Raw genomic sequence first — 25998 nt, 5'->3', positions numbered from 1 at the left:
CAAAAATCTAGGGATCGTCAGAGTCAGCAGATCATCAAAAGTCAGTTAATCACTTCCACCAAAATTGATTACAGTAAATCCAATGAGAATTCAGTCTGGACCAAGACATCCACCAACCATCAAACTCTACTAAAACTCAAGGATTGGGGTACAACTGTGATCTGTGAATCGTTTCAGCCGCTTTGCTCAGTTGTGTATGCAAGACAAACACAGTATGTCCAGTCACATGTTTGGCTTCAAGTACATTTGGTGCATGTCCAATTGCATACTTGCATGGAAATTACTTTCTTATCATGTGCATTTATGAAAATCAAGGTCTAGCATGCTTTAGTCATTCTCTGGGTTACATTCAATCACATATATCACGAGAATGTGTATTTATAGAACACAAAAATACAAATCATAACCACGGCAGTGTCCTCATACATACTTTTCTGTATATTTGAACAACTCCTCCCGGGTTGTTTAGATTCCAGCTATGCTTGAAACTGAATGGAAATACTTTAACCTGATACAATAAGGTCCACTCGTGATATCATGAGTTCTTAGAGTTACCACAAACCACTGAAGATGACCCTGAGTGTTAGACGTGCAGAGAGACGACAACCACCTCATTCACTGCTTGCAAATGCTTATTTGACAGCATGTTGTGAATATATTTTGAATAATAAGCTCAGCGCCGTTATCTTTATTGTGGTGGAAATAGAATCGTCGCTGACATCTGTCTTGCAGTTTCCATTATGGATGTAACCTCCGTGTTTATAGTAACGTGAAACAGGATGGCATTTATCGACTGTAAAAAGCAGATTCATGCATAAATACTTCTCTTTACTGACTTTAAGTCTCTATTATCACCACTAAAGCTCTGTATAGCTCTTTAAATGTTAAATACATGAGGCCTGTCTGAGCCTCAGCATCTAAATCCCTGTGAAAGCACAGCATATTAGGTGAGATTAGAGAAGCTGGTTCACAGTCTTTGCAGTTATTCTACCTGTTATCTCCTGCTTCCACTGTTTATCCGAAGTGCTTACGGTCTGTTTGAGATGAGCTTTGTAGACATAAGAGCACATTTGCTAAAATGTTCAACTCTTTCATTAAATTCAGAGGAAATTTGAAAGCACCGTCTACACAGAAAGCGTCTGAGACACACGTTTCTGTCATGTGATTGAACAGTTGTGCTCCCGTTTGATTCAATCCATCCGTCTACACTGGTGGTGCAGCGCCTCATGCTTTATCCGTTTTCTTCAGCTTCAATCAACTCCTGTTTTCCTCGATTGTACCGATGTAACTCGAGCGATTGCACATTGGGCTCTGAGCTCATCAAAAACACAGGTGACTCAGCTCAGTACTGTTCCTAGACTCCTTCTTTGTTGACACACACCGAGTACCAGAGACTTGTCTGCTAATGCGCTGCACGCTCTATGTTGTAATCTTGTACTTTCTAAATTATGTGCATTTGCTCAGATCACACATCACTCTCCGTTTTCAAACTGAAAGGCTTTGCCATGTATCTGTCTGAAAAACAGTTTCTGTGGCAATAGCCCAGAGAATGCATGACAAGTATTATTACAGCACCAGCTGTCCCAGGACACACATTAGGCTTTCTCATTGTGTTTTATCATTGAGGCAGACAAGGGGACGCCTTCTCAGGCCATTTCTCTTTTTTCCATGTAAGCTCATGGCTTCTCCAGTAATAAGGTGATGGGGACGTTACCGGATATTTGTGCTATTGTTGTCAGTGTTGGGGAGTAACGGAATACATGTACCGCCGTTACGTATTTAAAATACAAAATATGAGTAACTGTATTCCGTTACAGTTACCGTTTAAAAAGGTGGTATTTAGAATACAGTTACTTTGTTGAAATAAATGGATTACACGGCGGTACTTCCCTGTTTCATATTGTGGCGGGTCAGGACTGTTTGGGTTTTGTTTGACAGCTACGTTCTGTTGTTCCAGGCGGCAGCGTTACGGTTACCATGGTTACAGGGTGACGCTCTCTCTCTCTCTCTGCGACTGTGTGTTTCCTGGGTGAGAGAGGCCTTTTTGTTGTTGTTGTGCTAAGCTAATAGTCAGAATGCTACAGGTATAGCTCTAAAGAATGTAGCATCATGGGCAGTGTAGTCCGTGCTGCCATACCCGTTATGTGTCTGTGAGCGAGGGAGGGAGAAACAGGAAAAGTACGAGCTGTCATCGAGCAGAAACGGGAGCTGGAAGCATGTAAATATAATAATAACCACTGCAGCCAAGAAGAGTGCCTGACGAGCCCAGTTGTAAATAAGCTATTAAGACTCGACTGTACACCGTGTTTGTGTTTTCCTCCAAAAACAATAAGTTCTGTTGGGGCAGCCTTTCAACTCCTCTCTCTGTCTCTCGCTGGCAAAGTTGACCCAGACAACAAAGTAAAGTCAGTTTTCGGCTACGAGCCCGACACAGAACCCACCGTATTAGTCAGAGGTCCCTTTACTACGGTTCGGAGCCGCGGACCTTCAGTAACAGTAATAAATCACAGCAATAGTACATTCATGTAGTTGTAAACAGCATGATAATATATTAAGTAATCCAAAGTATTCAGAATACGTTACTCTCATTGAGTAATGTAACGGAATACGTTACAAAATACATTTTGGGGCATGTATTCTGTATTCTGTAATGGAATACATTTTAAAAGTAACCTTCCCAACACTGATTGTTGTAGACTATTTCATAAGGAAGCATTTAAGGTAAGATGGGGTCTGAATCCTTGACTGCACGGCTCTGAATAAACCTGTACAGCCAAAGAAAACCGCGTTGTCATTTCTTCCTTTCGTCAAAGCTGACATACCTCGCTATTAAAAATGGATTTGTTTCCTGCAAGAGTTTTCAAAGCATTGCAGGGGAATAGATTTGAGTGCAAGGCGTTGACATCAAAGACTGCCATACAGCTTTGTCTCCCATATGACCTGCGTTAAAATCCAGACGCTATATTTGGAAGAATCTACAGTTAGTCGGTGTCCCCTCACTGTCATTTCTCTTTTGAAGCGTGAGATGAAAAATTAAACATGCTTTTTCTTCTGTTCATCGGTGGGCTTGTCTTTCTTCTTCAAAGGCATGACTCACACGATGACCTTTCAGTAACCAGGAGTTCAGCGTCTCCTGTGAAGCATCAGGGCTGCTTGAAAGCAATTTTGCTGCAGTGTGTTAAGGAAAAACTCCAGAACTGTTGCAGTTGGAGACTAACTCAGTTTAAATGGCTTACACTTCACATTCTGTTTATGTTGGAATTTGTCTTTAGGTTCTAGAGATATTCTCACGCCGGGACACTGGAAGTCCAAGGACAGGCAAGAGGCACGATGAAGGGTATTTTCACACACGAGTTCAGAATCAGATTCTCGAGTCTCTATCAAGACTTAAGTCGAGTTGTCGGGAAGGGGATTAAAACAATGAAAAGCTTTCATGTCTGAGTGTGTGGCTTGTGATGCTCCATCAACGCCTCCAAATGAAGTGCTGTTCTTGTTCTCAGAGAGCGAGACTCCAGCGCAGCGATTAATTCAGCCTGTAATTGTACAAACAGGCTTACATTTCAGCTGTGCTGTATCTTCATCAGAGTCCAGCTGACCAAAGAGACAAGCAGTTATTGTCACCCCAGCCTAGGTGTGCAATCGTCATTCGTTATGCCCAAAGGCTCCACTTTGTCGACAGTGTTAACCCTATATCCACCTCTGTGGCCCACGTGAGGATTTCACCATCTTGTGAAACACTTGAGACTGGCTCCAAATACAAGCCAGCCCCCACAGAGTGGTGCGTTATAATGCTCAATTTAAAAAGCCTCTGTTTTCTCTTTTTGTGACAGCTGTACAGAGGAAGTTTTTTTTAAATACCTCACCTGTTTAAAGCTGAGGCACAGAATTTGCATTTTAATGTATAACTGGTAATTAGATCATGTGGGCACTGGCAGCAACGTGCGTCGCCTGTACATAACTAAACAAGGATTTGAAAAAGTGTAGCAGATAATGGATGCACTTTGCTAACAAATATAGCCAGTGTTGGGGAGTAACGGAATACATGTACCGCCGTTACGTATTTAAAATACAAAATATGAGTAACTGTATTCCGTTACAGTTACCGTTTAAAAAGGTGGTATTTAGAATACAGTTACTTTGTTGAAATAAATGGATTACACGGCGGTACTTCCCTGTTTCATATTGTGGCGGGTCAGGCCTGTTTGGGTTTTGTTTGACAGCTACGTTCTGTTGTTCCAGGTGGCAGCGTTTCGGTTGCCATGGTTACAGGGTGACGCTCTCTCTCTGCGTGTTTTCTGGGCGAGAGAGGCCTTTTTGTTGTTGTTGTGCTAAGCTAATAGGCAGAATGCTACAGGTATAGCGCTAAAGAATGTAGCATCATGGGCAGTGTAGTCCGTGCTGCAGGGAGAATGGACTGCCATACACGTTATGTGTCTGTGAGCGAGGGAGGGAGAAAAAGGAAAAGTACGAGCTGTCATCGAGCAAAAACGGGAGCTGGAAGCATGTAAATATAATAATAACCACTGCAGCCAAGAAGAGAGCCTGACGAGCCCAGTTGTAAGTAAGCTATTAAGACTCGACTGTACACCGTGTTCGTGTTTTCCTCTGAAACAATAAGTTCTGTTGCAGCAGCCTTTCAACGCCTCTCTCTGTCTCTCGCTAGCAAAGTTGACCCAGACAACAAAGTAAAGCTAGTTTTCAGCTACGAGCCCGACACAGAACCCACCGTATTAGCCAGAGGTCCCTTTACTACGGTTCGGAGCCGCGGACCTTCAGTAACAGTAATAAATCACAGCAATAGTACATTCATGTAGTTGTAAACAGCATGATAATATATTAAGTAATCCAAAGTATTCAGAATACGTTACTCTCATTGAGTAACGTAACGGAATACGTTACAGAATACATTTTGGGGCATGTATTCTGTATTCTGTAATGGAATACATTTTAAAAGTAACCTTCCCAACACTGAATATAGCTAACACTGATATAGCTGATAACTTAGGACTCCTGCGCTCCTCATCCCCCCCAAACGAGACAAGAACTCCAAAGATGCCAGGGTTAAGGCTTCAAATAATAGTTCACATTGTGCTCATGAAGTTTGTGTAATAATCTGTTTTTTTGTACTCTTTCTGTTTCTCTTAGCAGCTTCACTTTTTTGAAGAAGCTCCAGACTAGTCGTCCGTCTGTCACTGCAGGTTTCTCTTTTCACATATTTCCTGTTATTCTCCTGCTGCTTGCTGTCTTGTGAGGGCAAAAATGTGTTCTCCAGAAACGCTGCTAAAGTCGTTATTTGTCACAACTTTGAAAGTTGATCAATTCACAGCTGTAGCCTTCATGATTATGAATTTGGAGAACTTCTTTTTGATGGTTGCTTTTAATTTTAAATCGACATTTAGTTTTGTAGACACGCGTATGAACGGCAGCTCGTATGAAAGAAAAACTGTTATGCACCACGAATTGCGTTTACTCGTCTGCATTTGTTCGCATCTAGTGTGACAAAGTCTGTCTTTGGTCCGTGCAGTTTGGTTCTTAGGTCTGTTCCTGGTTACCAAGGCATTAATATACCAGCTGACAGCTTTTGAGGGGAAATCCGGCAACAAACAACTGCAGGCTATCACGTGAGAGACTTTCACCCTCTTGTACACTGCCCTGCAGAATGAGGCTGGCAGCGGGCTGCTCACAGTAATCAGCATGCACACATGACCTGCATTTATCCTTACAGCACACAATGTACTTCAGTGTTCTAACCAAAGGGGGTGTAAACTTGTAATATGATATTTTAATCATAATTAAAGGTATAATTAGACCTACAGTGTTTCACAGCAGTGAGACTGTTTATTCCTTTCGCTGACCTTTCCCTAAAAATAGAATTTTAAAATGAATCTGTGCTCAGTGATCATGAATATGAGTAAATCACTAGTTTATTTATTGCTTTACTTGGTGTCCAGAATGCTTGAGTAAGCTCTGTTGCTCCTTATAGCACATTTTAGTTTGCCTAATTCCTTGGCAGCTTACTTTCCCTTCAGAAGCTGCAGTTGCTTATTTGCTGTTGCATTGCAAAGTGGTACAGTAAGCATTCTTGGATGAGATGGAATTAAACTAGTGGTTTTCGATTTTGCCACTGTTCCATTTGCTGACGCACTCGGGACCTTTCTTCAGCTTTAATCAATTAGCTTTTTGCCCCATCACATTATTTACAAAGGCATCACATCTATGAGATGAACTGAAAGTGTCTGCCATCGAAACCAAACTTGTGATAGTACTCTTTGCCAAATTCTGTGAAGTTGTGCTTATATTATGCAAAATATTGCCTTACACCAGCACTAGTTGCAGAGAAAGTCAAATGGATTTGAAACAGTGCATGAAAAACATCATTTTGGTCAAGGCTGGATGTTAACTGTTGCTACATACACTATATCAGGTATCTTTGAAATACATGAACATATATGGAAAGTCTACTAGAAGCATAGCTAAAACTCACGAGTGGAGAGGAAATCTGACACCTCTGAAGCAATAAAAAAGATAGGTGTGGGAGACTAGTGGGTAAATATTGACGCCTTACTCAGTTTTTTATGGCCTCTGCTGGCAATTATTAATCACCTACTTAAAAAAAGTAAAAGTGAAGTAAAATGTGCAGGTTGGCTTATTTCTTGGTGATATCGTTGCATTGTTTTTAACCAAGTTAGAGAAAATATAATGTTTTTGTATGGTTTGCTCCTGCTGGTTTACCTCACTGTCAACCTAATAAAATGAACGATGTTTCTGCTTTATGACTTCAAAAGATACAGGAAACATATTCATGTGACGAACATGTGATGCTTTGGGACAAGAGGAAGATAAGAGTAAGACTGCAGGTTGATAATATAGTTTTCCAGTAATGATTTTGCAGTTATTAATAACTATATATTTAGTATATATTTGCAAATGTGCTCATGCTCAATTTGATGTATTGCATTCAAGAAAAACAGCTCAAAGTGACTAAAAATTTATGACATGGACAACAAAATTCACTGCAATCATAATAAACCAGTGTTTAAAACTAATGGTTTTTAGTGCACATATTGAAACAACTGTATCCAAATGCAGCCCGTTAGACAGTAGACAAAGTATTAAAAACACCTTGTAGTTTAAGCACATTTAAGTAATTAAGTAAATCTGTTGATGCTGTATCAGGACTTTAAACTAAAGGGCTCATCTTCAGGTCTTTGTTCGCTTCTGTCGCTGGTTTTCAGAGATGCTCGCTGCTCACATTGCGTTGTGTGTCATCTGTATCTTGTGATGCTCATTCTGTCATGTGAAGAAAATCCATCTGAACTTGATTTCTGGAGGGGGAAAAAAAGTCTTTTGAGTCCAGTTTGATTCCTAGAAATTTTGACAAGATTCCTATCATTTCAATCATCTTTAAATTAGCAAACTGTTCTCGCGGAATGAAATCAGTTCAAAAATAATGCAGCTTTCTGGGAAAAGTTAGCAATAGTTTTAAAACTGTAAAATGTTCATTTATGCATGCAGTAAATCACATGCTGTGTATCTGATTTCCCATAAATCTCTCCTTTGGTTTTTTGAACCTCTTGTGATAATGTGTTCGTGAGCTGCTTGGCCCTGTTTACAAATGAGACCTCACAGAGACACACTGAGTGTATTGACTGTTTTCTACATGCAACCTGTCTATTGACTGGTCCTGATTGCTGCAGTGGCCTCCATCAATCAGCTGATCCCTCGAACGAGGATAAAACAGGAGTGTCTTATCTGCTTTTTCTTACCTAGCTTGAAATCTGCCTGTTGTGTGATGATGCTCAGCGTCTTGCTTGCGGCAGCATCACAGGTCCTTGATCATGTGGGGGCTTTGAGCTGAATTTAGGCTGGCTATGTTTTCCTCTGTAGTTATTAGATGATAGATGTCTGTGTTCTTCCCTGGGGATGATTTCCGCTTTAAACATGGGATCCCTTTTTTTCTTTCTTTTTCCTTTTTTTCGCACTCTCACTTTCCCTCTGTGGTGAGGAAAAGCCCATAGGTTTCCAAATAAGGTTTGGGTGAGTGCAGTATTAATAGAATAAGACTGCCGCTGGGGAAAATTTCTATTGACCTGTTGAAAGACTTTATGTGATCCGTGCTGTTTCTATGGCAGTGTGGGGGCGGGATGCTACAAGGGCTCCGTGGAGATCCATGAGCAGCTTTAGCTGGCTGGTTAGCTTCAAGTAAATCATAATTAGAGTGACGTTAACCAGCTACGCCACAGGTAGCAAGAGCCCAGCTTTTAAATGTCAAATTTCAAACAGCAACACGCGTTTTCTAGCAAGAGTGTTGGGAAACATACAAATCTCGACACCCTACTGTAGCAGCGAGGCTGCAGCTATGCTACACGGCAATTGTTCGTACAGCTAATAAGCACTCACTCCACTGTAAATTCAGACACATTTGTTATGCAAACGAGACCCTCTCAGGCTCACAAACATAACGGTTGCTGTGAAATGCTTTCGATCCAGCTGTCAAATACACCCGTATTCACTTGTGTGATGTCAGGGTCTTTGAAAAACTTTCAGGTTTAAGGTTTTGTAGCACAAAATTATTATTATTATTTTTGCATGCAGTAATATTAGTTGAAGAAGGAAAATAATTTGAATGCAAAATTTGATACTTTAGTCTTGTACAACCCGTTTCCAAGAAAGGTTTGGATAAAAAAAAGACTTTTTCAACTGGATCATAAAATCAGTTCAGTTCTTCGTTCATTTTTTTTTCGTTCAGCTTTTCTGTAAAGGTTTTAGGAACATCTAAACATGTTCATATGCATGCACTGAGTAAAGTTTATAGATGTAATTCACTGTAACAGTTTGAGTATTTATGATTAGGGATGGGTATCGTTTAGGTTTTATCCGATACCAGTACCAAACCAGTACTTTTGAAACGGTGCCGGTGCTTAAACGGTGCTCAAACCGGTGCTTAAAGAATGGAGAACACAAAATTGGTCCAAAAACCTCTCATGTTCAGCTGGTTTTTTTTGTAAAAAGATAACAATGTTAGCCTTTTCTGCAGCTATGGGGCATATATGGTATCACTCTTGACTGGAAGCAGCTTAAACAATGGAAAAAACACAAACTTTGTCCAAAAACCTCTCATGTTTAACTGTTTTCCACTTTTTCTTTGGTCATTTTAGCCTTTTTGTCCAGGGTGAAGGGAGTATCTGCCATCAAACAAGAAGACAGCCGCATGTAACTATGACGGTGTTTGCTAGTTCACCTTACATGCATTAATGTAATAACGTGGTTAGCTTACTCAACGTAAATTACACACAAACAACATTAAGCTACTCACGCAGAGAAGAACGGCTGCTGCTGCATCATCATCCTCATCATTTCTGCTACACTGGCAGGGCTAGGGGCCAGGACTCTCCTCTTCGGGTTTTTGGGGGATGTTGCTAACTCCGGGTCGATAACAGGCACCACACCCGCAGTAGATGTGCTCGATGTGAGGTCTTGCAGCAAGCTATCAAATACGGCACATTTTTCTGCTTTTAAAAAAAACGCTATGCGTCGCCAGGTGTTTCATCAGATTTGAGGTGTTACCTCCTTTGACAGTATCACAGTATCAGCCTAAAGCACTTGTTGCAGCTGCTGAGTTTGCATCTTTTGCTGTGAAGTACAGCCAGACTTTTGACCGCTTCACCTTGGGCATTTTTAACCTGTAGCTCTGCTCTAAAAGAACGTACGTACCTGGACCCGCCTACTATCCTCAGAAACGTAAAATGATTGGCTAGAATTCAAAGTGTATGACATCTCAGGAAAAAAAAAGCACCGAAATGTGCACTGCTTTTCGGTCTGGTTACTACCGTTTACGTCAGAACCGGTGCTATCATGGCACCGGATACCGGTACCCATCCCTATTTATGATAAAGGATCAGCAGAAAAAGCTGAAAGACCAGTAGCTGGAACATGATGGGAAACAAACCTTTGTGTGCAGGAGGACTTCTCAACTCTTGACTTTATCTAAAAAGTCATTAGTCTTCTTTGGTTTGGTCCAGTTCATCTAAACAGTGTTTCAGTTAGACAAGAAGCAGAAAAGGCAAAGAGCAACCTTTTCTAAATTCAGCACCTTTCATGTCTCATGCCTCGTTTTCTTTTTTTGTTGTTGGCTGTGTCTCCCTTCCAGGTTTGCCTTCCGCCAGCCACTCCTCCTTATGAGTCTGCTTGTTTTTTCCCTTTTTTTTCTTTTGCATGGAGACCTGCTGAGGGGTTTTTGACTTGATAAAGACGTGCTGTGTTTGTTCCGGCAACACTGAGGCCTGTGGTGTTAATGTGATTCAGCTGGCTGATTCAACCCATTAAATAACTCTGAGAAAAGAATGGCCCACTGGCTGTGGCTTGCTGCTGGCTGCCAGTCCCAGGACTCACTGTATGCCTGCAACTGAATGGAAACAATGTCTTTTAGCACTGGTGCTTTGGGCACACGGCAACTTGCGAAGCTGTTTGATAGGTGGAAACTTGGACAGAGTCAATGAAACCCGGAGACGCCTTTTTTCCTGTAAATTAAAAAAATAAAATAAAATAAATCGAGTTTTCGTAAGGCCTAGATGTGGAAACGCGCCTCAGAACGGGGTTTCCCACAGATGAACAGCTCTCTCTCCTGTTCTACTAACTGTTGGATACTAGGAACATAACTGGACAGTGTGTCACTACAGTAAGCCTGCATTAAATGCAGCAGCTCAGTAATCAGTTTTCTCTGTAAACCTTACTTTATTTCTGAGTCATATACTGCTTTATGATCCCGTTCACAAAGGGATCATAAAACACATGTGTCAGTGTTTGTGTATGCGTAAGCTGAAAGCCTGGTGTGAGGATGGATGTTGTATCTTAATAATGCAAATAGCCATATTGAAGAGGTTCAGTTCTAAGGTCAAATTTCCTTTCATCTTGTGACTTAGCAGCAATGGCAAACGATCTAAAGTCTTTATCTTGCATGATCAAAAGCCCAGTTAGGCTGCGTTCACACTGCAGGCGAAAGCGCATCAAATCCGATTTTTTTGACCCTATGCGACCCATATCCGATCATGGTGTGACAGTGTGAACGGCACAAATCCGATATTTTCAAATCCGATCTGGGTCACTTTCATATGTGGTACTGAATCCGATTCATATCCGATGTTTCAGAAAGCGACTGCTGTTTGAACGGTCAAATCGCATTAAATCCGTCTTTTACGTCACTGACACGAGACAGACGGCAATTATCAGCGCCGGAGAAGACATCGCGAACGCTTCCTGGCCATCCAGCGTAGATGTTAGTGAAACTGCTGGGAAGACAACGTTGGAGAAACGTTAACATTTTATTTGTACTGTATAATCTGCAGATTCTGACAGAAATCTGCAACTATCCTTTGAAGCAGCGCTCCTCTAAAACAGCAATAAGGATCATTATTAGCTTATTTACATTATTATGTGAATAACAAAATAACTTAAAGCAAAAATTGGGAAACGTGAAGTCCGAAGTCTTTATATTAACGGCCATCAGTCAAACAATACTGTTGCTCTGGGTCTAAACAGAGCGCGTTGTGTGTGACATCTTCTTTTGCGCATGCGGCCGCTTTGAGCGTTCACACTAGAGCGCGTTTGCTGTCGCATTTTATTTGTAGTGTGAACGAGCAGACAAAAAAATCGGAATTGAGCATTAAGACCTGCAGTGTGAACATGGCTTTAGTCATTTCCATGACTAACAATTAATGCTTCTGTGTTTTGTTTTTAAGTCAGGGTACAGAAAGCTAGCAGTAAACCAGGTGCCTTAAAAATGTCAGGATGATGTTACATGTTAAACGTTAGATAAACTTTTATAGACTCGGCTTATGCAAATTTTATCTGAACAGAGGCAGTTAACACGAGTTAACCGTGTTAACTCTTTCTCGTGGTCTTCGACACTGAGCGCAGATCTGGGTTTAAAACCACCAATTGGTTTTTGTACGTTTTTGCTGTTGGCAGCTTTGGAAAGTGTTGTTTTTGTCCCTGTGTTAGTGCAGTGCCACTGATAAACACACTGATTATCTCTGCCTCATCACATGCAAACATTCACACTGGGATCATGTGAGTTGGCCTCTGTTGAATCTTCTAATCAGAAACAAGACAGCGCCTTGTCGGGGTTTTAGGTGGATAATCTGATGGAAGCTGTGTCAAAGTCAAAAAAGCAGGTTGTGACACCTCAGTCCTGCCTGAGGAGAAGGAAGTGCATCAGTGGAGCTCATGGAAACAAAGAGTGCCTTTGCTCTTAGAGGGAAAACAAAGGCACATGTGGAAAATATACACCGCTTTCTACCTTTGTCAAGTCGTTTATGTCTCTTTTGCATATGTAAAGTGTAAATATCCTTACTTTGCATTTTCATTTAGCCTCTAAAAAAGAAACACTTAATATTCGTGTAAAATGTTTGCCTTTAACTACATATTTCAGATCATACTTACTAAAAGTTTTGATCAGCTATTCACTTTCTCATTATCGCAACTCACCATTCTACCCCTCTGCAGCTTTTTATTAGCACTATAACTATAATTGACTATATTTGGTCAATAAAAAGTCAGAAAATAGTCCACAGCTTATCCACTGACTTCTTTAAATGTCTTCTTTGTTTGTCCATCTGTCGCTCCTGCCTTGAGGGAATTTCTTCTGGAGCTGATACAGCATTCACTTGGATCCAAAGAACTGATTAAAAAAAACTGTGATATTCCAAGGCCAAGATCACTGTAACCTCGTGAGGCCATTTTTGGTCATAAGTTAAGAATTTTTACTAAGAAGTTGAGCATTTTTGCTTGTAAATAGTTTATTGGATTTATTGGATTCTCAGAATCATCTCCCAGCATATCCCAGCTGGCACAGGGCGAGCGGCAGGGTACACCTACACCCTGGACAGGTCTTCAGTCACAGGGCTAACACAGACAGACGGCGGGACTCCTATTCACACCATTGGGCCAATTTAGAATCACGAGTTGACTCAACCCCACTAGCACTGTTGGGGAGTAACGGAATACATGTACCGCCGTTACGTATTTAAAATACAAAATATGAGTAACTGTATTCCGTTACAGTTACCGTTTAAAAAGGTGGTATTTAGAATACAGTTACTTTGTTGAAATAAATGGATTACACGGCGGTACTTCCCTGTTTCATATTGTGGCGGGTCAGGACTGTTTGGGTTTTGTTTGACAGCTACGTTCTGTTGTTCCAGGCGGCAGCGTTACGGTTGCCATGGTTACAGGGTGACGCTCTTTCTCTGCGTGTTTCCTGGGTGAGAGAGGCCTTTTTGTTGTTGTTGTGCTAAGCTAATAGGCAGAATGCTACAGGTATAGCTCTAAAGAATGTAGCCTCATAGGCAGTGTAGTCCGTGCTGCAGGGAGAATGGACTGCCATACACGTTATGTGTCTGTGAGCGCGAGGAGGGAGAAAAAGGAAAAGTAGGAGCTGTCATCGAGCAGAAACGGGAGCTGGAAGCATGTAAATATAATAATAACCACTGCAGCCAAGAAGAGAGCCTGACGAGCCCAGTTGTAAGTAAGCTATTAAGACTCGACTGTACACCGTGTTCGTGTTTTCCTCCAAAAACAATAAGTTCCGTTGCAGCAGCCTTTCAATGCCTCTCTCTGTCTCTCGCTAGCAAAGTTGACCCAGACAACAAAGTAAAGCTAGTTTTCAGCTACAAGCCCGACACAGAACCCGACGGTTCGGAGCCGCGGACCTTCAGTAACAGTAATAAATCACAGCAATAGTACATTCATGTAGTTGTAAACAGCATGATAATATATTAAGTAAACCAAAGTATTCAGAATACGTTACTCTCATTGAGTAACGGAACGGAATATGTTACAGAATACATTTTGGGGCATGTATTCTGTAATCTGTAATGGAATACATTTTAAAAGTAACCTTCCCAACACTCTCCACTAGTTGCATGTCTTTGGACAGAATATGTAAACTCCACACAGAAAGATGGTGGACTCAAACCCAGGACCTTCTCGCTGTGACGTCTTACTAATCACCACCTCACTCTGAAAATAGCCCAAACCAATATTCTGACGACTGTGTAATTATTTGCACACCAAATACAGTTTCTTACTGTGATTTAAATAGAAAAGATTCCACTTACATACTAACAATTTTCTTCCATGAAAGCAAATAAAAGAAATATGGCAATAGCAAATTAATCTGTAGGGTGAATGATTGTATGAGTGTAAAAATCCTTTTCCAGACATTACTTGCAGAATAAATACTCTTAAGTACTGTAACATATATTCCCTTCATTTTTTGTTTTTCATCTGAAGTTTCAGTAGCTTGTGTGGATCACACCTCTCCATCTGCTAGTGCTGTTTCCGTTGCTTTTTTAAGAACTCTGTGCCAGGTGCAGTTTTGCATAATATTAATAACACCTGCCGAGTTTAGCACTGCACCTCCTTCTGTTTTTGGCCGTCATATGTTAGCAAGTCTTGTACAGCGAGTAGAACAAGCAGTTTCAGACGCGCGACTCATGAGTGACACGAAGGTGCAATGAAGAAACACTGCTTTCATATCGCGGCACCAAAGTTTCACCCAGACCTGAGGAGATGAAGCAGCACGCACATGTATTCTCTGTATTTTCTTTGAGTCATTATGTGTTTCGGTCCTCCAAAAGACATTTCCTCTATACTGGGAGGTTACTTTTGACCTCACTTGTCTGTATTGTATAGCTCACTCTAAGTGAGCTGCACCTACTTATGTTCTTGATTGATTGGCCAAGAGTCAGTTTTCAGTAACGTTGTAGGGAGAAAGGGAAATGACAAGCAACAGTAGGAGCGTTTCATCCCTGGCTCACATGGAAACCCTGTTCTCACTCCCACCTTCTTCCACAGATAGTGTCCAACGTGCTGATCTTTTCCTGCACCAACATCGTGGGCGTGTGCACCCATTACCCTGCTGAGGGTTCCCAGAGGCAAGCCTTTCAGGAGACCAGGGAATGCATCCAGGCTCGCCTCCACTCCCAGAGGGAAAATCAGCAGCAGGTGAGAGAGAGAGAGAAAGCTCTGGTGATAAAAGAAAAGTTTGTTTGATTAAATCAAGCAAACTTTTTATTAAAGAAATGCTTCACATATAATAATGTCATCCCAGCCCTGATGTGCTTCAAAATGATGTCAAAACCCAAAAAGTTTTATAGTGAGTACACATCTATATCGCTATATCAAACAATCAACAGTAGACAGGAACTGTGTTCACAGGAACGGTCGTAATATTAACAGGTTCAAAGTCAAGTTATGATTCTGTGATTATTTCTCGTCTTAAAATATCGCTTTTGCCCTTGTTTACCTTCTCCCTGTAGTGGTGTCCTATGCCCACCGGAAGATTGCGTTAATGCACTTAGAAGCTTTTTGCCAGCCGCCATTAAACAACAAAGCAAACAATTAAACAAGAAGCGTGTGGTGCAAAGAGATTAGGGGATACTGTGCAAACATGAGACGCATGCATAGCCAAAGACTGATGTAGAACTGATGGTTATTGAAAAAAAGAAGAAAGAAAAGGAAATGAGCTGCAGGGTGAGAGAGAATTTTTAGTGAAGAAGTATTATTGTCACCTTAATCATTTACTATGACATTTTTATACAGTACAGACTATTCGTTTATAATTTTAAATTAAAGTTGTTCAGGTTGAAACTCGTCTTGTAGCTCATTTTCTCACGTCATTCACCTGCAATCCAACAATGAAGGAATTAAAACTGCTTATTGTTTTGTTTTGGTGTAGGTTTTTATCATTTTTTACTTTCAGCTGCATAAGTGTCTATTATATGTCCCCTGACATTCCCTAAAATTTGAAAAGTAAAAATATACAGCTCTCACTGTTGAGAGTATGGCCTGTATTTTTTTTTATCATAGCAGCAAAGAAAGAGGCCATGCTGTCTTTGGCATTTTGAAGGTTGTACTGTATTATTATTATTTTTGAACAATGGGAACAAAATGTCCAGATTTAATATTGCAAGTTAATCAGCACAACTACAAATGACCTTGGGACAAATATTCTCAGTTCGCACTAAGGCAGTGACAAGTTTTGCAGCGTTCTCACAGCCCTCTCTAAATGACTTTGAGCTCGCACTGGCAAATTGGAATCAGCGTTTCTTTCTTTACTTATTCAGATTGAGTCTCCCGTAATGTGGCTACAATCCTCATCTATTAACACGCTCACTTGACCTTTTGAACTGACGGCTCCTTCTCTTTCCTGCAGGAACGTCTGCTGCTCTCAGTGCTTCCTCGCCATGTTGCCATGGAGATGAAAGCTGACATAAACGCCAAGCAGGAAGACATGATGTTTCACAAGATCTACATCCAAAAGCACGACAACGTCAGGTAATGATCAGGGGCTGATCAGTCACGGGGAGGAGCTTGTCTGGCATTTTTAGAGCAGTTTGACTGAGCACTCAGAGAGCTTCAGAATACACTGTTACAAACAATGCATTTTCTCAACAGTCTCCACAAAAACAATGCATGTTTGCCCCGTGAGGCCCAATTCATATTTCATTAGTGTTTAATGTATTTTTTGTTTCAGACAGTATTTTGGTGATTGAAACTAGAGATGGACCGATCCGATATTACGTATGGTATCGGTCCGATACTGACCTAAATTACTGGATCGGATATCAGAGAGAAATAAAAAATGTAATCCGATCCATTAAATATAAAAAAAGCACCTCACAAAACTTGTGACACGGTGTAACTCGGCTCATAACCGTAGCACGTCGGAGCAGTATGCGTCACGGGATAGAGCGGCTGTTTGTATTTGTAGCCTCGCTACCAAACTAGCATTTCATCTCTGAGGAAATGATCCCAGAGAGAAGTAAAGCAAGTGTGTAAGTTCATCTCTGAATGTTTGTAAAGCATTCCCGCGTTAAGCTTAACAACCGATACATGGAGGGGCTGCCTCTTCTCTCTCTCTCTCTCTCCTGCTGCTACTTCAATCGTGAAACTGATCAATGATCAGCTGATCGGCTTTTCTGTCGCGACTCCGTCTCTCTTCTTTGTTTTTGGCCCACTTCACGCCAGAAAGAGGAAACCAGCGGCTGAACAACAGCAGCACGTTTAAGCTTGATAAGCTGTTGTTAGAATTTATTTAATATTACTTTCTACACCAGGATCTTTTTCTATGCAGCTGACGGCTGGTAACTGTGCAGGGGCGGATCTAGCAAAGTTTAGCCAGGGGGGCCGATAGGGCATGAACAGGGAAAAGGGGGCACAAAGACATACTTTTCTTTCTTATTCTCATTTAAAATGTCGAGCTTTTAATAAATAATTATCTGACTCTTACACCCAAAGTTTTAATCTGATGTAAAATGTATAGAAGTCCATTACTGTATATAGTAACTGTTAAGTCTAATATACCCTAGTAAGCTATACTACTTTTTCCTTTGGGAAGATACCATCTGTGCAGTCTGCAATTCTGTTGAAGAAAGATGTTGAATCTATTTAATTATTCTTGAAAAATAATTTATTTCTGTGCATTTTTTTTCCACACTGCATCAAATTAAAGTTGATTACGTCGATTAAGCATCATGAGGTGGAGGGTGGGGGGTGGTTCCCTGTTTTGTTTTTTTTTTTGCTGGGAGTTTGCAACCCTATTAGTTAGGTTGCTTAAGATTTCTGCTAAGTACTCTTTAAAATACCAGAATAGGGAGGATGGAGCAGGTTTATGTTTATTAGATTGATCAGTGTTGCTGAACTATGAAATATTTTGGGTGGAGTGTATTTTTTTACATACAGGTATAACAGAATAGCTTTAGTGTTGTTTATTTAAACTTGAGTATGAATTTATACAAAATGCAGCAAGATATTAAAAAAACAGTTTTATTGATTAAAAAACACACTATATCGGATTCATATCGGTATCGGCAGATATCCAAATTTATGATATCGGTATCGGACATAAAAAAGTGGTATCGTGCCATCTCTAATTGAAACTGGACTTTGAAAGTCTTCAAATGCTGCTATTAACCTACTGATTATTAGTAAACAATCTGAACCCGGTTATATTAACTTACAAAATTAGCAACATGTAGACTTTCTGCTGTCGATTATTGATTGCTGTGAAATCACAACACATTTCTTTGATGAACTGACTGAACTAAAGTATCTCAACACAACTGAGAATACAGACTTGCCAGATCTTAGCTTATTATTGTAGTTTAGCAGCCTGTGAGTGAAGCTGCAACATCTGCTGTCCATGCTCAATAGCTCGGGAAGTTTTTACACCCTCACACCTTTTGTGTGGGGGAGGTAGAGGTGCTGGGAGCAGCTAATATGTACAATTAACATATAATCTACACACTGTTAAACACACGTAAGGAAGTTGCAGCAGAAGTGCTGAATAAAAGACGTTTAATCCAAGTTAATCCTGAACGGTGCTGCCCACTCACAGACAGTGGCAGAAGAGGTAGGGGGAAGTGCAGACGCTGCCATGGCAACGAGCTATATGCTGTTTTGACAGAATATTTTTCACCTGCTTCTACGTACAGGATCCATGTATCCATCCGTGATCCAGGGCCATCGAAATCATTTTAAATGGTAAATGGCCTGCATTTGTATAGCGCTTTTCTAGTCCCTAAGGACCCCAAAGCGCTTCACACTTTTTTGTCTATTATTGTGAAGACTATTCAACATGTTAGTAATGTTTCATGTAGCACAACTTTGAGTTCTGTTTTTGAGAAAAAGGACAAAACTGTGTAAAGACTTTTATAAGACCAAAACAGCTGTGCAGACCAACAGTTACTACTGTGACCATTTTTATACCGATACTGATTAAGCTGACCTGCTTCTCTTAGAAATTTTACAGCATTTAACGCCCTCTGTCTTTTAGACTGGTGGCTGATCTGGAGTTGGAGTGAAGGGTTTGGCCGTCTCAGCCTTAAACCACAGAGCTTTACTAACCAGATAGATGTCTGATTCATTTTTTTACACAGAAATGATGCCTTGATGTGGATTTAATATCTGGAACTCTGATCGTGTTTGTCAGATCCCAAATCTTTCTCTTTATGTCTTTTTCAGTCCCACTTTGTAACAGTTCTAGCTTGTTCTTAACACACAGTTTGTTCGACTTATTATTTTTTATGTGGCTTTGCTCTATTAGCTGTGAACACTGTATAAACTGTGTAGGACAATGGAAACTGATGTTAGGTTTGGCACCACCTCGTGGAGTACGAAAAGACTACATCCATTTGTGTCAGTGTACCCACATTGCAGGGATGAAGCCTGCATGTGTCATCAGTTAAACTTCAGAGCTCTGCACTCATTTTGGGGACAAAAATCAGGTGTCCATAATTTATCACAAAGCATCAGTTCCAAATCCGGTCTGATGGTAGGTAAGCTGTACTTATGGTGAGGGTAAAGAAATAAACGCACATCTGTACAATGCCATCTGAGATGACGGAAACAAGACTCTTTCTTCTTCTGTGTGCATGTGTCTGCTGGTGTGGTAACAGCAGCCCGAGTTGTGTTCCCTGTAGCTGTTGCAGTCAGGTGGCAGCCCAAACCTCCATAAATAATAGGTGTTATTGAAGTGCTTTATCACTTTGATGTGTCCCCGTGAGACTTCATGGGTTGGAGCATCAGGTCACGTACTTGTGTTCTTGTACACAAAAGTTCTTTTCATCTCTGCTAATGCGATCGTTATTGAGAATCATCTTTTTTATGCTGTCTGAGCTTAAGAGTTCAGTCTGTAAGGGTGCAGATTGTTTTTGGAGCAAGGGCAAAGATTAAAGAAAGAAAGAAAGAAAGAAAGAAGAATAAGATGTGCATGTGACAGAAGTTACTTAGGCCAGTCTGCATTTGAATGAGCGTATTGTCTAATTGCTAATTAAACATCAGGATAGTCACGATCATTTACCGTAGATACAGTGCTTGAACAGCTAATGCTTTAACCTCCTAAGACCCGAACTCTTCCAGAGCATGCATTTTTAATTTCTCTTTGATATTTGGGCATATTGGGGCCCAATGACTGTAAAAACAAAGAATTACCAGATTTTTTTTTTTTTTTACCTTAGTTTTGTTTTTAAGAAAAATAAGAGCCACATATGAGGATACTCGTTTAAAATTTTGATAGAACAGACGCAGTATAATGTTCTTGTAAGTGGATATCAGGCCCTTGTAGAGCAAAATTGAGTATTTTGGTCTAAATAACTCAAAATGTGATGTCCACATATGTGGACGCCAGGTCCTAGGAGGTTAAGCTAATGCTGCATCCCTAAACTCATGCTTACCTGTGAAGAAGTTAGCCTTTATGTAATTATAAATCTACAACACTGGATTCCAAAAGCAGGAGAAAAATGAAGACAGAGCTTTGATGTCCTGTTTTCATGCGACTCACTGGGGAGTATGCTGCACATTAGCAGCCGCTAAGCTTGGCTAACTTCTCTCCACGGTCATGAGTGTAAAGTTACCGTCGAGCTAACCGAGTGTGACCTGGCCTGTTCGGGGAGCGGGCAGTGGTTTTCTGGTAATTGGGGCTCTGCTGAGTGGCCGAGTAACAACAGGAAGAGAAGTGACAGCTCCCACTGCTACCACTAAAGAGCAAGGGGGGAAACAGTTGGAGGCAGTGAGGTGGAGAGGAAGTCACTTTGGGTTTGGAGCTTATTGCTGCTGTAGAATAGCATTAGGCTCTGCAGTATTTCTACCCATCCCTCCGTCGCGAGAATTCAGACGCAAAGGGTAGCGGTTTAGTTAATGGACTGTGAAAGACATATAATTACATCCGTACACATTTCTACCATTTCAGCCTGAACCGCAGCTACCTAACCAAAGGTAGCGTGTGGGGAAAACATGCCTACAGGTTCGACTAATTTCAAGCAGCGGCGCCTCCAGCTCGGCCTCACTAAACACAATTAGCAGATGGAAGACGTGCAGAGTCGGGCCTGGTGGCGGTGCCGCTGGCTGCTGCGCTACACTGCAGGGCTGCTTGTGAGCTTTATAGGGAAGCTGATAAAAAGATTTCAGGACTGAGGCTAAGTCAGCAAATTGTAATGTCCAAAGTCCAGAAGCAAGAACAGGCAAGTTAATTTTTTATTTATTGTCACAAAATAGTGAAGAATAAACCACTAAAAATAATAAACCAGATTTATTGGTTTATTATTTTTACATTCACAATTCTAATAGGGACAAAAACAGTCACATTGAGCAAGTAAGTACACTCCTACGTTTATCTTTCAGTTAGTCTCAGGTTTTCCAGATTAGGTGTCAATGATTAGAACATATTTAGGGAGGAACCTTTCCGACTCTATGACATCAACGATTTGCTATTAAATTGCAGATTGTCATCATGTAAGAACCTATAGGGGAAAAAACAAAGGATGCTTATGAATCTGACAAAGGATTTGAAGACATTTATTATGCTCTATGGAAAGTTATCTACAAGTTGTGCAGATTTTGAAAGGAAATTTTCCAAGATTTCCGCAGCAAAGTCTGTAAAACAACCTGCATATCCGCAATATCTACAAAACCTAAGATTTACTAACATATAAAAAAATAAATCATTATCTTTTTGCGACCATCTAGAAATATCAGTGTGTGCATGTGTGTATGCTGCCGCAGGACAAAGCAGCTCGGCTGATTTCAGCAGGCCTTTATTAGTTGTTTTCCGATGCAAGTCTTTTATTGTTTTGGGTCCACAGCTGTTCTTTGCTGTCTCTGTCTTCAGTCATAGTGGCCATTATGTTACCTGAAACTTTTTCTTTTTTCCACTGTGTTCTTGATGGGAGAGTACAGGTGTCGTGTTGCTGCCACTGAAGTAGAGTAATATCCTCCGGCTTTTAGCAACCAGGCCAAAATATGCACTGACTGAGGGATTATGTAAGAGGGCTCTGGGGTAAATGTCTTACAATAATAACAACAATAATGTTTATTGCACGGCAATAAAACAAGGAAAACCAGCATTACAAAGTGTGTTACACCAGCACTTAATACACATAATACAATACAAATGTACAAGTACAAGTCTCAATGTTTCCAGCCTGCTAAGATATCCCCAGACAGAATAGTGTAACTGGATCTACTCTGATGGGACGCTTATGTGTCAGTCTGAGGATAAAAACATGGAAAGAATATGGAATAATTAGAGGAACTGACCTTATGTTTGTTTTACGTATTCTAATTGACTTAAACAGAAGAATTAATTTGGTTATGCACACCTCACATAAGGTGGTTCTGGTGATGCCTGACCGGATAATACGTCTTTAGTGAACAGGCAGCAACATACATGTATGCAGCAAATAACAGGAAACACATTTGATGTTCACCATCTTTATACAAAAAGACTTTAATAATGTTCAATAATGAAAACGTGTATGGTTTGCAGAAAAAAGGAATAAAAGGAAAAACAGGAAATTAAGAAAACTGTAAGCAGAGAAGCAATGATGGCAGAGACTGGAGGAGCTGTTTGTTGTACAATTCAATTCAATTTTATTTATATAGCGCCAAATCACAACAAAAGTCGCCTCAAGGCGCTTCATAGATACAGAGAAAAACCCAACAATCATATGACCCCCTATGAGCAAGCACTTTGGCGACAGTGGGAAGGAAAAACTCCCTTTTAACAGGAAGAAACCTCCAGCAGAACCAGGCTCAGGGAGGGGCGGGGCCATCTGCTGTGATTGGTTGGGGTGAGAGAAGGAAGACAGGATAAAGACATGCTGTGGAAGAGAGACAGAGGTTAATAACAGATATGATTCAATACAGAGAGGTCTATTAATACATAGTGAGTGAGAAAGGTGACTGGAAAGGAAAAACTCAATGCATCATGGGAATCCCCCGGCAGCCTACGTCTATTGAAGCATAACTAACCAGGGTCACCTGGTCCAGCCCTAATTATATGCTTTAGCAAATTTATAAGATTTGTATCCCAAATCTTATAAATTTCCACCATGAAATCACATCATGCATTCAAATCCTGTCTTTAAATAGTTACTGCAGACATTTCAGCATTAATGTTTTAGTTTCCCCAATAATAAACAAGGGGAAAATATTCTCTTTACAGTGTGCAGTTATGACTGAGGGATTTTTTTTACCACTCTCGGCATGTGGCACATGCAGAACGTATTGTTTCTATGAAGCCTGCACAGCTTATTTCTTATTTATGACCAGGTAAGCTGTGCACATATTTAGTTAAATGTTTGTTTTAGGCGAGGGATGCAAATCAAGCAGTAAATCAAGAGCTTGTGACTGTTGAGCTTTGGGTAGTGACCACGAGACTGAGGATGCAAGTGGCAGAAATTAGCTTTCTCTGAAGGGTTGCTGGCGCCTCCCTTAGAAAGAGGGTGAGAAGATCAGTCATTCAAGAGGGGCTCAGAGTAGAGCCGATACTCCTCCACATCGAAAGGAGCCAGTTGAGGCGGTTCCAGGGCGCCTCCTGGGTGAGGTGTTCCAGGCAGACCCAGGACATGCAGGAGAAATACAGTGGGGCAAAAAAGTATTTAGTCAGCCACCGATTGTGCAAGTTCCCCCACTTAAAATGATGACAGAGGTCAGTAATTTGCACCAGAGGTACACTTCAACTGTGAGAGACAGAATGTGAAAAAAAAATCCATGAATTCACATGGTAGGATTTGTAAAGAATTTATTCGTAAATCAGGGTGGAAAATAAGTATTTGGTCAATAACAAAAATACAACTCAATACTTTGTAACATAACCTTTGTTGGCAATAACAGAGGTCAAACGTTTACTATAGGTCTTTACCAGGTTTGCACACACAGTAGCTGGTATTTTGGCCCATTCCTCCATGCAGATCTTCTCAAGAGCAGTGATGTTTTGGGGCTGTCGCCGAGCAACACGGACTTTCAACTCCCGCCACAGATTTTCTATGGGGTTGAGGTCTGGAGACTGGCTAGGCCACTCCAGGACTTTCAAATGCTTCTTACGGAGCCACTCCTTTGTTGCCCGGGCGGTGTGTTTTGGATCATTGTCATGTTGGAAGACCCAGCCTCGTTTCATCTTCAAAGTTCTCACTGATGGAAGGAGGTTTTGGCTCAAAATCTCACGATACTTGGCCCCATTCATTCTGTCCTTAACACGGATCAGTCGTCCTGTCCCCTTGGCAGAAAAACAGCCCCATAGCATGATGTTTCCACCCCCATGCTTCACAGTAGGTATGGTGTTCTTGGGATGCAACTCAGTATTCTTCTTCCTCCAAACACGACGAGTTGAGTTTATACCAAAAAGTTCTACTTTGGTTTCATCTGACCACATGACATTCTCCCAATCCTCTGCAGTATCATCCATGTGCTCTCTGGCAAACTTCAGACGGGCCTGGACATGCACTGGCTTCAGCAGCGGAACACGTCTGGCACTGCGGGATTTGATTCCCTGCCGTTGTAGTGTGTTACTGATGGTGACCTTTGTTACTTTGGTCCCAGCTCTCTGCAGGTCATTCACCAGGTCCCCCCGTGTGGTTCTGGGATCTTTGCTCACCGTTCTCATGATCATTTTGACCCCACGGGATGAGATCTTGCGTGGAGCCCCAGATCGAGGGAGATTATCAGTGGTCTTGTATGTCTTCCATTTTCTGATGATTGCTCCCACAGTTGATTTTTTCACACCAAGCTGCTTGCCTATTGTAGATTCACTCTTCCCAGTCTGGTGCAGGTCTACAATTCTTTTCCTGGTGTCCTTCGAAAGCTCTTTGGTCTTGGCCATGGCGGAGTTTGGAGTCTGACTGGTTGAGGCTGTGGACAGGTGTCTTTTATACAGATGATGAGGTCAAACAGGTGCCATTCATACAGGTAACGAGTGGGGGACAGAAAAGCTTCTTACAGAAGATGTTACAGGTCTGTGAGAGCCAGGGATTTTCCTTGTTTGAGGTGACCAAATACTTATTTTCCACCCTGATTTACGAATAAATTCTTTACAAATCCTACCATGTGAATTCATGGATTTTTTTTTCACATTCTGTCTCTCACAGTTGAAGTGTACCTCTGGTGCAAATTACTGACCTCTGTCATCATTTTAAGTGGGGGAACTTGCACAATCGGTGGCTGACTAAATACTTTTTTGCCCCACTGTATCTCTCGGCTGGCCTCGGAAAGTCTTGGTGTTCCCCCGGACAAGCTGGAGGAGGTGGCTAGGGAGAGAGAGATGCTTTGCTTAGGCTGCTGCCCCCACCACCTGGCCCTGGATGCTTTTTGAGGATACTGTAAATTTATCTTTGATTTTTAAATGGTGCAATCAGTCTGATCTGTTGTCCTCAGTTACCACTGCAACAATCCCCGATTGAGTTCGGAATAACCGTAAAAAAATGTACTGATCTGAAACCAAAGTCTCTGATTCTTCTCCTAAAGAATGTCCTCTCATAATTTTTTTCCCCACGTCTGTGTAATTGCATTTAATCCTATAAAAGAGGATAAAACATCAAATCAATGAAGAACAATTTAGTCCTTATAATCCAGCGTTGTTTACTATTCCTAATATGTAAAAATTTGTCCTCTTCGAGACCGTAGCATCTAGTGCAGTGGTCCCCAACCTTATTATGACAATATTTTCACGGATCGGCCTTTAAGGTGTCGCGGATAAATACAACAAAATAAAAACTAGTACTGGTACCGAAAAAAAGAAGATTTATTCATAACACACGTGAAAAGACCCAGGAAAACCGAGTAAACGATAAAAACAATAACAAAATAACGCTGAAAACCGATAAAAACCCTGAAAACTATACATTTCACACCTGAGCCTCAACTCTCGCGGCCCGGTACCAAACGACTCACGGACCGGTGCCGGTCCGAGGCCCGGGGATTGGGGACCGCTGATCTAGTGCATGATCTGCTTTTCAATCATTGTCACAAAACTAAAGATCGGTAAGAGTTCATGTTGAACTATAAAGAGCCAGTCATCACCCACAGTAAAGATTAAGTGGTACTTAGGGCACTGTCTCTTGTGCATACTTATTCTCCCCTTTGTTGCTTTTGTATGTTACCACCCACTGTTCCATCTCATGCTATATCAGGAAGAGGCCTTGCTCTCTGCGCCTTTGGGTC

At 41.1% G+C, this 25998-nt stretch overlaps 1 protein-coding gene across 2 annotated transcripts in view; it reads left to right on the top strand.

Annotated features, from left to right (window-relative positions):
• The window catches only part of adcy5 (adenylate cyclase 5), a 112566-nt gene that overhangs the window by 36482 nt on the left and 50086 nt on the right, over positions 1–25998 (top strand). For both annotated transcript variants that reach the window (XM_085135955.1, XM_085135954.1), the window contains exons 2-3: positions 14857–15006; positions 16217–16338. In XM_085135955.1, coding sequence (XP_084992081.1) covers positions 14857–15006; positions 16217–16338 — 272 coding nt within the window. The remainder of the gene's footprint in view (positions 1–14856; positions 15007–16216; positions 16339–25998) is intronic.

Source organism: Neolamprologus multifasciatus, chromosome 16 (genome assembly GCF_963576455.1).
Source record: "Neolamprologus multifasciatus chromosome 16, fNeoMul1.2, whole genome shotgun sequence".
Lineage (NCBI taxonomy): Eukaryota > Metazoa > Chordata > Actinopteri > Cichliformes > Cichlidae > Neolamprologus > Neolamprologus multifasciatus.
The sequence above is the reverse complement of the archived record's forward strand: the minus strand, read 5'-3'. Positions and strand labels throughout refer to the sequence as shown.